This window comes from Sinocyclocheilus anshuiensis, unplaced genomic scaffold (assembly GCF_001515605.1).
Source record: "Sinocyclocheilus anshuiensis isolate Anshui unplaced genomic scaffold, SAMN03320099.WGS_v1.1 scaffold423, whole genome shotgun sequence".
Lineage (NCBI taxonomy): Eukaryota > Metazoa > Chordata > Actinopteri > Cypriniformes > Cyprinidae > Sinocyclocheilus > Sinocyclocheilus anshuiensis.
Genome location: NW_015549610.1, coordinates 915,750 through 929,374, shown reverse-complemented (window position 1 = coordinate 929,374; position 13,625 = coordinate 915,750). Strand labels below are relative to the sequence as shown.

At 38.6% G+C, this 13,625-nt stretch overlaps 1 protein-coding gene across 1 annotated transcript in view; it reads right to left on the bottom strand.

Annotated features, from left to right (window-relative positions):
- Window positions 1–13,625, bottom strand: part of LOC107659192 (BTB/POZ domain-containing protein 7-like) — a 66,804-nt gene that overhangs the window by 18,862 nt on the left and 34,317 nt on the right. The window contains exon 3 of the mRNA XM_016448041.1: window positions 7,442–8,566. Within this exon, the coding sequence (XP_016303527.1) occupies window positions 7,442–8,566 (1,125 nt within the window). The remainder of the gene's footprint in view (window positions 1–7,441; window positions 8,567–13,625) is intronic.

Here is a 13,625-nt window from a genome sequence, read left to right as displayed (position 1 = left end):
CAGTAGGTGGCGGCAAATGTCTGTTTTAATGAGTGAGTCATTTATTAATTCATTCAACCGATTAATTCAAACGGCTGATTCATTCAGAAACGAGGCAAGTGACTGTCCTTATGAATGGGTCACTGAATCATTGACTCACTCGATTCGTTCAAAAACGTGGATTCATTTAGTAACGAAACACCGCTGTGTGTTGCTCGGAGACACAACAGTTCTGCTGTGGCTTTGATCGGAACTATTTTCGTCAGCGAAATTGAGCAAAAACAGTCCATATTTTGTCTAAGATTTAAGTCACTTAATTTTAACTTCTTGTTTATTGAAATACTATTGTATAAAATCAGTGTCACATTGCAATCGTGTTGATATTGATATTCGAGGAAGCATCATGGCCATATAATGTTGCTTACCTAAATCATATTTTGTAAATATCTTTTTTTTTTCTACCGCAGAATGCATCTATACATTTCTGTAAGTTACTTTGTGTGTGCTGTGCAAAGCCTCATCTGGCACGACATAAATACATTATCAGTCGCCGTTTACATTGAATTAAATTAAAATTAGAATCATTCTCACGCGAAACAACATGTTTACACGCGACTGTGAGAGTGTGCGCATGGGTGTGACGTCATTGCCGGGGCCGCTGGCAATAAAAGGATCGGCTTGGAATTGGCAAGACGTGAGACTGACCGGTCGATCACCGATCCGGGCCGGTCATGCGAAAAATCGACCGATTCCGATCACTGGCCGGTCAATCTGTGCATCTCTAATTTTTACATTTAAATTAAATAAATCTTGAAAAATATCAATAATCTAATAATACTGTTAAATGTAATTTTTAGCAAATCTCAAAATAATTTCGATATTATACATTATGTTGTACTACCTAAATTAACAAAATGATTGATTTTTGTGTTCAGCGCTTTTTATGTATTTAGACAAAAGTATAGAATTTTAATAATCAACCATATAACAGTTAATTGCTGTAAAAAATTAGCTTATAGGTATGTAGAATATCAAGTTTAATATCAGTGCATCCCAAGAAATTAAGTATTTTCAAAAGTAACAAATCAGCTTCATATAAAGCATGCAAGAACACAGAACAACCCTTTTAAACAGTTGAGGATTTGTTTTTTGTTTTTTTTTAGCTCATTGGTAGATAATCACAATATGATATTACCATTTACACTCTGCAACCAGACAAACCGAGAATTTTTTTTTTTATATATATATATAGATAGATAGATAAATAGGTTTATTGTTTAGATGGTTTAATTAAATTGTATGAAATTAATATTTGAAATGCTTTAGAAGAAAAACAAGGTCACAAAGACCTTGCTTTATGGATTTTTGAAATGCTCCTTCTGCCCAAATTTCATTGTTAGATAATGATGAAATATCAAAGCATCCTCTTTAAACCATTCAACTTAATGAACAGTGACCCAAAACTGCAAGCGGAACAAAGAATGGAAAATACAAATGAACACATACTGGAACACACAAAAGGTTTTCAGTTTGTGAATAATTTCTCTCTTTATCCCCAGATGTCTCTTTCTCAAATGAGAAGCGATGCATTTTTTAAAGGTGCTGAGAACTGGAAGAAATGTGCACAGCCCTCTGTAGCTTCCAGCCTCCAGGCCCATTGATGCAGCATTTCATTTGCACTACAGAACAGACCTATGGTACACCAAGCTGTCAGTTAATGTTATCGTCACAGGTGCAGTGTCACGCTCAGCCCTGTGTCAGTTCATTCACAGCACGAACCCTCACCAGAACTTTCTTCTTCAACTCCAAGTCTATTTCCATCACACTGCTTGAAAACGGTCTCATGTGCCTAAGCCGGATATCTGGACCACCACTTTGCATCATCTTATCTACCCTGTGAGATACTGATTAGATGCTAATTTTTCCCCCTGAGGCCCACTTTTAAAGTTAGCCAGGTTTCCTGCACCAAAAAGCCGTCATTTAGTTTTACAGGAGCAATTATTACCCTCTCTCTGACCCTTAGAATTAAACAGCTCGTTTAATTTGCTAATGCACTTTAAGACTTCTATATGTAAATGATCACAGTTATGATTATGACAGTACTCTGAGGTTAGCCAATGTCATTCATTAGGTTGGGCCAAGTGCCAAGTTACTGAATAACTCTTAAGGTAAATGTGACCTAATATGTTAATTTGCACATGCTTCTGACAACATAACCATGCTGAATCTGAGCAACTGAGTGAGTTTTTGCAACTCACTGTCCATAAACTGTCTGGCTGGACTAGGAAGGAAGCTTTGTGTTTTAATATTGCATTAAAGGAATCGTTTTACCTAAACAATTCTGACATCAATTATTCACCCTGAAGTCTGTTTAAATGGAGAGTATCATAAAACACAAACAACTGCCATAAAAGCACAATAAAAGTAGTTGAGACGACAATTCAAGCGTTTAGGGTCAGTATGATTTTTTTTTTTAAGAAATTAATACTTTTTTCCTCAGCAAAAATGTTTCTTGAGCACCAAATCAGCATATTAGAATGATTTCTTTGCAACACTTTCATTTTACTTGCCAATAGCAATACCTGTATTTTTATTAATTTAAGGTAATATTTTCAGGAACTGTCAATTCCACTGTTAATAACCTCAATCACACAGGTATAATTAAACTATAGCTGATGATCACTATGGTATCATAAAACAAAATACATTATTTACTTTTTTCTACAAATGTACTGGCTAAGAGATGCAACAGATAATCATATGAGTTGGCTTAATTAGTATAGCAAATACAGATTTGCTCAGACTAAGTCAACAATGCACTGGGAAGACCTTGTTACTTTCACTGCTGTTATCTGTTCACAGTTTCTCTTGACGTCAATTTCCTGTCACAGCACAAACACAGAGCGATAAGAAGGGGTTTTCGCATGACCTCCTTAAAAATTGGGTGCTACGACACTTAAGTTATTAGGTTGGTTACATATAATGTTTTGTCATTGCTGGGATAAATATGCAATTTTGTTTTAATGAAAAGGATTGTGCTTCCTTTTATTTGACTGGCACATACACAGTCTGGGCGAACATGCGGCAGTCGTGCACACATCAGAAGCTAATACAAGCAAGCATACGGCGAGCTCTCTCCTATGCATCCTCATTCTCAAAGGAAAGTCTGTCTGTCGTTTCTCTGTGAAAGTGTCTATTTTTCCAACTTTCAAACAGGCAAACAAAATTTACCGCAATTAAACCAAACTTGTGAGAAAGGACATTCATGGAAACTCGTACATTCTAGTTTTCTTCATACACAACAGTTATTGGTGTCTGTGTATCCCTACCATACGCCATCTTTAAGTTCACAGCTTAGGTTTAACAAAGAGGTTAACAAGATCCACAGCTGCAGGAGCTGATTTCCTGCAGTTAGTGTGAACAAGAGTAATTTTCCTCTGTGGAACAGAGTCGGTTCCAGACCAATGGGTGGCTTTTTATCAACGTGAGTCTGCCTGGTCAGCACATTAATTATCTTTGCCATGTACCAACCACTGGCCAGCTGCTGACTGGGTGTTAAATGACTGCTGTGCCTCCATTTCCTAGAGGTCACTGACACATTTGTCTCCCACCGGAGGATATCAACACACATGTACTGAAGTGACCTCAATGATTGCATGTGTTAAGTGCCGAGTAGTCCATCTAGGGCTTTCTTTGACTGACGGAGTGCCTGACTAGCCCTAACAAAACAAACAAGCAAATACAATGATAGGGGTGCTCCGATCAGGATTTTTGAGGCCAATCACCGATCACAGAAAGCAGTATCTGCCAATACCGATCACAGATACCGATCTTTTTAAAGCCTTCTTTTTATCAATTAAAACTATATATAGTGATACTCCAATCAGGATTTTTAGACATTTATTCAGGGCCTGAATTTCATTTTTGAAAATGGGGGGAATTCCCCTCTTTGTCGACTCTTGTGAGAGGGGAAGCAGCTTTCACACAGGAGTCCGCTACTGAATCATGGCTGTTTACCACAAAAACAACATTTATCCATTATTTTGATTTCAAATCCAAACACTGTCACTGAAAATGCTTTTTCAGCATTGTGATTCTTTTTTTACACAGTACAGTAATACAATCTTTAACAGACATGTTTAAACACAATAAATATAAGCAACACATTATTCAATGCTTTTTGCTTTTGCATTTACTTCTAGATTTATATATTAAGTTGCTCAAGCAAGTGGCAAAACATTTAAACTACTTTTCTTACATTATCACAAACTTACCATTGACAGAAATAGTCAGCTCTACTGCCTTTCCTTTTTTATGTAAATCTTTATTACAAGCAATCCTGTCGTTCATAAAGAACTTTGTTTTTCTACCTCCACGAGTGGCATCTATTATTGCCTTGTTTATCTAAAAGTGCTCTTTTTCTTTAAACCTAGCCAACAAGCCATATGTGTTGACTGTGAAACACAGCAAACTTTAATTATATGCATTTATGGTGTAATTTCTACATTTTTTTCTTACATTATCACAAACTTACCATTGACAGAAATAGTCAGCTCTACTGCCTTTTCTTTTGCATTTAAATCTTCATTACAACCAATCCTGCGATTCATAAAGAACTTTGTTTTCCTACCTCCACGAGTGCCATCTATTTTTGCCTTCTTTAATTAAAAGTTCCCTTTAAACCTAGCCAAAAAGCCATATGTGTTGACTGTGAAACACAGTAGACTTTAATAAAATGCATTTATGGTGTAATTGCTACATTTTCGTGTCAATCCATGTTCATACTGAAAACATACTGTTACTTTAATTCAGCGCTTACGTTAACATGAGCGCAGAAAAAATACGCACCACATACGCACTGCAAACTGAGTATTGTTAACCTGGCATTATGTATGTGCGCTGCGAGTGTGCATGAGTGCACTCGCCGGACAGAGACTGAGATGGTGCCGCTGCATGTCGTGCCAAACCTCTCATGGCAGCGTCATCAGCTTCAGATCGGTTTTTTGAGATCTGCATTTTTAGAGACCGCCGATCAATCATCCCAAAGCGATTATCGGCCGATAGTTATCGGTAGCCGATCAATCGGAGCACCCCTATACAATTATGTCAGTAAAGTGGACTCATAAGATTTGTGTTGAAAATCTCATGCAACACATTGTAACTACATTGTACCATACAAAAATAGCTGTTAAAAAACTACCAGGAGGAGCAGCTGACAAGGTTTCTGACATTAGTAAGTTAAGTTTGTCAAAAATGAATTCAAATCAAATCAAAGTCAGGGTTGCACAAGCAATTTGTATTTAATTGCCGTATGTTTCATGTCGGTGGGAAAAAACCGTAGCAAGTGGCACAGCATGTTCTGGAAGAAAACAAGTCCTCCTGAGCTCATCATCGGGCTATGCTGACAGGACTGAATCAGAACCCTATCTGTTACAAACCACAGCTGACCAATGGGTCATAAGGATCAGCTGACACTGACGCTGCAGACCTGTGCTCTAGAGCGCAGGTTTGATACTCTCATTCAGATGAAGTAATCAGAAGGACGGGTGGCTCTCTGAAAAACATCTCTTAGCACAGCACAGCTGAAGCCCATCACTTTGTGCAGTAAATAGAGATAAACTGGCCAATTCACAATAGGGGCTGATGATACAAAGCACACAGGCAAGGGGTGTACAAGCTAGTAAATGTGTAACGTGGAAAAAAATAAAAAGAACTGATACACCGGCAGGTTTTGGCAAGGCTACAGTGATACATTAGATGTAAATTACTGTGAGGAACTACTTTAGATACCACTCAAAGAAGTTATTTCTTCCTCCAGTGAGTAGGGCTCATTTTATATCGCCAGAAGAATTTGATGACGAAATAAAATTCAAGTAACACTGAATATCGCAATGATTTTAATGCCTTTTTATTTGATCATTAAGCTTCCCAAAGACCATGTAATTTGAGTAGATTCCTAATCTCTCCTAATTTTCCTTTACTCATAAATGCTCAAAAACTGTTCTGGAGTGGAACTTTTCATCTATTAAGAATAAAATGCATTGTCATATCGATGCATATTGGTGCATACTACCATTCAAAGGTTTCGAGTTGGTAAGGCTGCATTTATTTGATCAAAAACATATATTTGTGGTAATAAATAACCACAAAATAAACTGATACATCTTAACAGGACTCTGCAATTATAGACATTTAAAGGAAAAATGTATTTTAAATAGAAACCTTTAACATTAAAAAGGTCTTCACTGATCAAATATTGATAAAATTAGTGAATAAAATTGCTGACCTCAAACGTTTGAACAGGAGTGTAGATATTTTACATTTACATTTAAATTGATTAAATTAGCAGATGCTTTTATTCCAAAGCAACTTACAAATGAGGAACACAAGTGATTTTTCATAAAGAGGCAAATAAACACAAGAAATGCTATTACTATTATTAATAATAATAATACCTTATCTCAATTATGTGCTGAATGGTTTATATAATTTAAAGTCTGCTAAGGTAACTTGCTACATGAATGCTTGTAAATAATTTAACATGCATACATACATCTGTACGTAGCAGGAAACATTGATATTTCAGTCTCTAACTTTATTAATAATTTACCACTGGTACATACAGTGTTATATATGAGCATTGATGAAAAATAATTTTTGATGATATCCTTTATAATATTGTGGTTCATCTACTGAAAAATTATGTACATAGTAAAAATCCACCTTTCTTCCACCTTTTACCTCTGGCATAAAACATTGAATGTACTTAACAAATGGCTGTATAAACCTGTTAAACAATGTAATAGAGAAACCTATATCAAATATCATTAAAAGGCATACAAAATTTCAAGATATGCATTAGCTGTATCACACAACCCAACCAACAAGTAATAATACCTTCTTAAAAAAAAAAAAAGAAAGAAAATGAACTGGCTCAATCAACAGCCATTTTCAGAAACTACAGACTCAGGACATTAAATACAAATCAATAGCTGTACCCTGCAGCACACATCAACAGTAGAAAAAAGACATTTGAATCCAGAACACAAACCGCAACTTGAGAGAGGTGACCTATTCTTCTACCTCCTGCCATAAATACACAAAGGAAAGTTAACAGTGTTTAATGTAGGGCTGCTTCAGAGAAAGTCGACCCTGAAGCAGAGGACCAATTCTGCAACCCTTAGAAACTTCCTAAATAAAATGAATACAGGCAGGAAATGGATGAGGGTATTAAGAGAATCGCAGAGGTTGCAGTGCTTTGTTGTTGGGCACATATGGGAATCTTTCACAAACAGTACTCCCAACATGAGGCGAATAAACTACAGCAACCCCACCCTGTTCCTCCGGTCTTCCCTTGACAGCCTGTGAATTAATCAGGCAGTAAACAAAGCTTGGGGAGCAATGGAAGGGGAGCGTAAGACAACAACTAGAAAAAATGGATAAAAGAGATGCTAAGACTTACCCTGAGCCAGCATGCTGAACTCCAAGAAGAGGGCGATGTGGTAGAGCTCCATGGCCTCTTCGGCCCGACTCATGCACCCTCTTCCAGCTACCAGCGCCTGAACTTCACCCAGACTGCCTTCGGAAGGGCTCCCGCGCAGCACCAGAGAAAGGTCCACCGCATCGGTGTACATGCAGTGCAAGACCACATGAGCATATTTCTTCGGAATGATGGATTCGTCGAGGATAATACGGGTAGGGGTTTGCAGAGTTCGCTCTGTGATCTCCTCACCCGAGCGGATACGTCGTTGCAGCAGGTTGCGGAAGAAGGGCGAGCGTGCCGAGAGCACGGCCTTGTGGGCCCTTAGCTCCTCATCAGGCGAGCTATGGTTCACCCCTGCGTTTCCAACTCCTGCGCCACTAGGAGCAGGTCCACCTGCTCCGAAAGCCTCCACCAGCTCAGAGTCTGAGGAGAAGCTCAGCAGCGAGTCAAAATACGGCATGTGCTCACAGAGGTTTCGCATGTCGGCTTCTAAGGAGTTGGGCGTACCGAACTCCTCGCTCAGTCTGACCAGCACATCCACATTCTGCAACCTCGCGTCCTCCGAGCCCAGCTCACCTGTATAGAGATAATGCAGCAACGAGGAGAACATGGGTGCATCCATGCCCGCCGTCCCAACGTCTAACAACACCTCAGCCCCGTAACCCGGCGATGACGAAAGCAGGGTCTTGAAGAACGGGCAGCGAGCGGCCAGAATGGCACGGTGTGCTGGGAAGCAGGAATCCTGGAATATCAAATCCACATCAGTGCAGTACTTGTGCTGATAAAGAGTGGCTAAATCACGCTGCAGGGTGCGAGCCTCGGGCCGGGCCAGGCCCGCCTGCAGACTGAGCTCTTTGAGTGCTGCCGTGCCCTCATACTCCTCCACCAGGGCATTGACGTCGCGCACGTCCCAACCCGAGAGGAGCTCGCGCATCTGTCGCGCATGATCGGCAGACCGACTGGATTTGCGTCGCTTAATGAATCTCCTCTTGAGCGTGGCCAAACTAGAGCTCTTTTTCTTCTTGTCCTGAGGTTTTTCAGGGCCATGTTCTAGGCTGTAGAGCTTGGACTCGCCGCCATAACCCTGTGGTGCATAGGAGGCGCCTGGTGACAGAAAAGAAACACGCTGTGTGTGAGTCTGGAGACCTTCAAAGTTGTCAGCAGGAAAATATGCATTGTGAGGTCTGCTGACGTTATAATTAAAGTTTATTCCAAATAAGTGCAACACCACAGGGCTTTGCTTTTTGCAAGTGCTTCAGAACAATTCCGAAATACACTTTACTTTTAATGAGTAAATTAAATGCAATGAGAGTACAAAAATTACACTATTTTGAATTTGTTTCTCTATAATTGTATCTCTATAACAGCCGTCAAAAAAGAATAAATTCATTGTATGGACAAATTTAAAGGGATAGTTCACCCAAAAATGAAAATTGTTTACTCGCCCTCATGTTGTTCCAAACCAGTAAGACCTTTGTTCATCGTTGGAACACAAATTAAGATATTTTTGATGAAATCCGAGAGCTTTCTGACCCTGCATAGACAGCAATGAAACTGAAATGTTTGCAATCATCGTTGTACTTTATCACAACGTGCCATTTATCGTTCGATAATGGCAGAAGACAGTAACTCGGGGAGAAGAATTGTTGAATAAAGTTATTTTTGTTTTCTTTGAGCACAAAAAGTATTCTCGTAACGACATAACATTAAGGTTGAACCACTGATGTCACATGGACTATTTTACCGATGTCCTTGCTATGTTTTTGGGCCTGGGAACATATCAGTTGCATTTCTGCCTATGCAGGGTCAGAAAGCTCTTGGATTTCATCAAAAATATCTTAATTTGTCTTCCGAAGGTGAACGAAGGTCTTATGGGTTTGGAACGACATGAGGGTGAGTAATTAATGACAGAATTGTCATTTTTGGGTGAACTAACCCTTTCAGTGTTGTGTGTGGACTAGGCTTGCCGCGACAGACGGTGCTGACGGTGATACTGGTGTTAAGCCGCAACACCGGTTACGTCACATGCCCACCACGGCACCGACCCCCACCGTCATTTAGATTTTTTATAGAAATAAAAATAATTTAGTTCAGTAAAAGAACAGACACTACAATTAAAAACTGAACGCGGCTGCTCAATGCAGGGTGCCGAACGACAGTCGCATCACAGATCAGATTTAATTTCTCCAGTGAGGAGAGTGAGTCGAGTTGACTGACGATCGCGGATGATTTAGTTTCGAAACGAAATGCAAAAGCGCCTGTTTGGCAATATTTTGGATTTTGAAAAGCCTGTTGATTTTGCCGTTTATCTAAGGTGATTTTGGACGTTTAAAGTAAAATGCGCACGGCGCTTTTAAGCTATTTAAAAGCGACGGAAAGCGAGGAAAAGAGGGTAAATTAAAACGAACAATTTCTTTACGCCGAATTGCCGCTAATTCAAAAGTGAAAGTAAAATGCGCATGGCGCTTTTAAGCTATTTAAAAGCGAAGGAAAGCTAGAAAAAGAGGGAACGCCCCCACGGTGATACCGGTATTACCGGTGTTGTCACACGTCGTTTAACCGTGGGAAAATTTCCTCACCGTCACAACCCTAGGGTGGACAAGACTTTACTTAATAATCTACAGAAATTAAACTATGACATCAAAATATGTAATTCCCTATTTTTTATATATTCTGATCATCCCTTGAAGGAGTACTGCAGATAAACATTCAAATTTCAAACAGTAAAGTATGCACGAAATTGAACTAAACTTGACTTACCGAAATTGCATCTTTTCACATAAATTAGGCATAGAAAAGATAAGACTATGAGAAATAAAGAATGACAATGAGAAATGTAAGTGATATTATGGAATGAGACATTTTTAAATTAGTAGAGTGACAATGCTTAAAATAATTAATGGAAATTAAAACAAATTTAAAAGTATAATTTTTGAAAAAATAATATCTAGAGATGCACCGATTGCCGATTCCGATTTTTTGGAAGTGTGACCTGCCGATACCGATTTTTGCCGATTCCGATTTTCTTTCTAAGAACTATAATTGACAGCATATACAAACAAAAATCTATGCAAATTTCAATGCAAAAATTATTTAACTTAAATTATTAAACATTACAATTCCCCCAATCTGGAGTAAGTTACAGATTTTCTCTCACTTAAATAAACTGTTGGCTGAAGTAAAAGTCTTTTCACACTCAAAGCACATGTACTCTTTCAGACCAGTATGTGTTTTCTGATGTACTTTCAAATACTGTAGACGTGAAAAACTCTTTCCACACAAATTACATGAATGTGGCTTCTCCTTTGTATGAACTTTCAAGTGTTTCTTCAGTACTGAAGCCCACATAAATGTTTTGCTGCATTGATCACATGTGTGCAGCTTCTCTCTAGTGTGGATGTTCATGTGTACGTTAAGGCTTGATGATCGTGTAAAACTCTTCCCACATTGATCACAAGCGAACGGTTTCTCTCCAGTATGAACTCTCATATGTACCGTAAGGCTTCCTTTTATTGTGAAACTCTTCCCGCACTGATCACATGTGTGCAGTTTTTCTCCAGTGTGGATCCTTTCATGCATTGTTAGGTCTCCTGACCGACTAAATCTCTTGTCACAGTGTGAACACTTATAAGGTTTTTCTCCAGAGTGAATCTCAAAGCACATGTACTCTCTCACACCAGTATGCATTTTCTGATGTTTTTAAAATTTTTTTAGACATGAAAAACTCTTTCCACACAAATCACTTGAACGTGGCTTCTCCTTTGTATGAACTTTCTGGTGCTTCTTCAGGACTACAGCACAAACAAACATTTTACCACACTGATCACAAGTGAACGGTTTCTCTCTGCTGTGAATCCTTTCATGCGTTTTCAGGATTCCTGACCGACTGAATCTCTTGTCGCAGTGTGAACATTTGTGCAGTTTCACTGCAGTATGAACTCTCATGTGAACATCAAGACCATTTTTGCGTGTGAAATTCTTTCCACACTGAGTGCAGGTGAAATATTTCTTGGCTCTTCTTTTCTTTAAATCTTTCTGTTTGGTTTGAGAGCAACTCAAAAGTTTTTCTCCAGTTTTGAAGTGATTTTTCTCTTCCACTTCACTCAATTCTTCATTCTCCTGGTTTTTTTCAATCAGCTCTGAAATAAAAAAGTTAAAAAAATTGGTCATTTTCAGTATCTCGTAAAAAGAAAAATGAAGTGAAACCTGATGTCAAGTAGATAGTTGCTATACAAAATGTAGGTAATTCTGATGTATTTTTATAAACTATTACATAGGTACATTGATCTTAAAATTACTATTTTTAAAACATTATAGGCACAAATCCCATGTTTCTATAGGGAGAACTAATACATTTGTTTGATCAACTATACAATTATCTAATGTATTTTGTTGAAAAAGTGTCTCCCATTATTTGCAACTTCATCTAAATCAGTGATTTTCAAACTGGGGTACACAAAGCGACGACGGTACGTGAACAAAATTATATTGCATTCTTAAATAATATTCAACTTAGCATGTGTTTCTCGCAGGAAAATCTAAGTTACAGATTTTCTCTCACTTAAACAACTCTCAAAATAAAGTGCTCTGTGACTGGAAAGAGGAAGAAATAGTTAACTTAATATGAGTTGTTGTATGTAACAAAACAGATGTCATTTCCCACTATGTTTATAAATGGTCATTTGTTTCCCCTAACCTTATTAAATGTGTCATTTTTCACATCAAATTCTTACTTGAATTTGACTTAAACTTGTTTGTGAATGAGAACTTAGTTTAGTACTCACATGCCGTGACAGCAGCTTTCTGTCTGTGTGCTTCGGATGAGTGCTCTCAGAAAACCCTATATCAGAAGTTTAAACTAATATGGTGTAAAACGCATGATTTCAGCGCGATAAACATGATAATCAGAACCAAAACAGATGTTTTTAGCAGGTACGAGCTGTAAGCTCTGTGTTCATCCAGAAGTGAGCTAATGTCGGCCATAGTTATGCTAGCCGTTGGCGAAAGCTCCTTATCTTTTTCTGCGTGCTTTCCTTTAGCCATGGACATGACAGAGCGATCCGAATAGTTGCAACTAGTTTTAAAAGCTATTGTACACACTATAAATGAAAATAAAGATGTTTAATAAATAGAGTATAATTGAAATTGCAGGAGCAGGCTGAACGTGCGACTACTCTGCACGCCACATAACCGGAAGTCCTCGCAATTATACTTTTAAATATGACTAAACCACCAGTAGGTGGCTGCAAATGTCTGTTTTAATGAGTGAGTCATTTATTCATTCATTCAACCGATTCATTCAAACAGCTGATTCATTCAGAAACGAGGTAAGTGACTGTCCTTATGAATGGGCCACTGAATCATTGACTCACTCGATTCGTTCAAAAACATGGATTCATTCAGTAATGAAACACAGCTGTGTGTTGCTCGGAGACACACGACAGTCCTGCTGTGGCTTTGATCGGAACTATTTTCGTCAGCGAAATTTAGCAAAAACAGTCAATATTTTGTCTAAAATTTAAGTCACTTAATTTTAATTATCATGGCCGTATAATGTTGCTTACCTAAATCATATTTTGTAAATCTTTTTTTTTTCTGCCGCAGAATGCATCTATACATTTCTGTGAGTTACTTTGTGCGTGCTGTCTCTCTCACACACTCACTCAGGCTGTGCAAGCCTCATCTGGCACGACATAAATACATTATCAGTCGCCGTTTACAATGAATTCAATTAAAATTAGAATCATTCTCACGCGAAACGACATGTTTACACGCGACTGTGAGTGTGCGTGTGGCTGTGACATCATTGCCTGCGCCGCTGGCAATAAAAGGATCGGCTCGGAATCGGCAAGACGTGAGACTTGCGAAAAATCGGCCGATTCCGATCACTGGTCGATCAATCGGTGCATCTCTAAAAAGATCACTTCTTGACGTAGCTAGGGCTGTGCAAAAAAATCGAATGCGATTTTCATGTGCATCTCGTCAGTAAAGACGCTCCTGTGATTAGTAGTAAATCTCCAGCACGTGCTTTCAGACTGACAGGCTACACAAAATCGCAGGCGATTCACTGCCGATTTTGAACGCGATTATGTGTAGCTTGTCAGTGAACTACGGCTCTGTGTAGTAAATGCCGCTCCATCTGAAAGCACGTGCTGGAGATTTA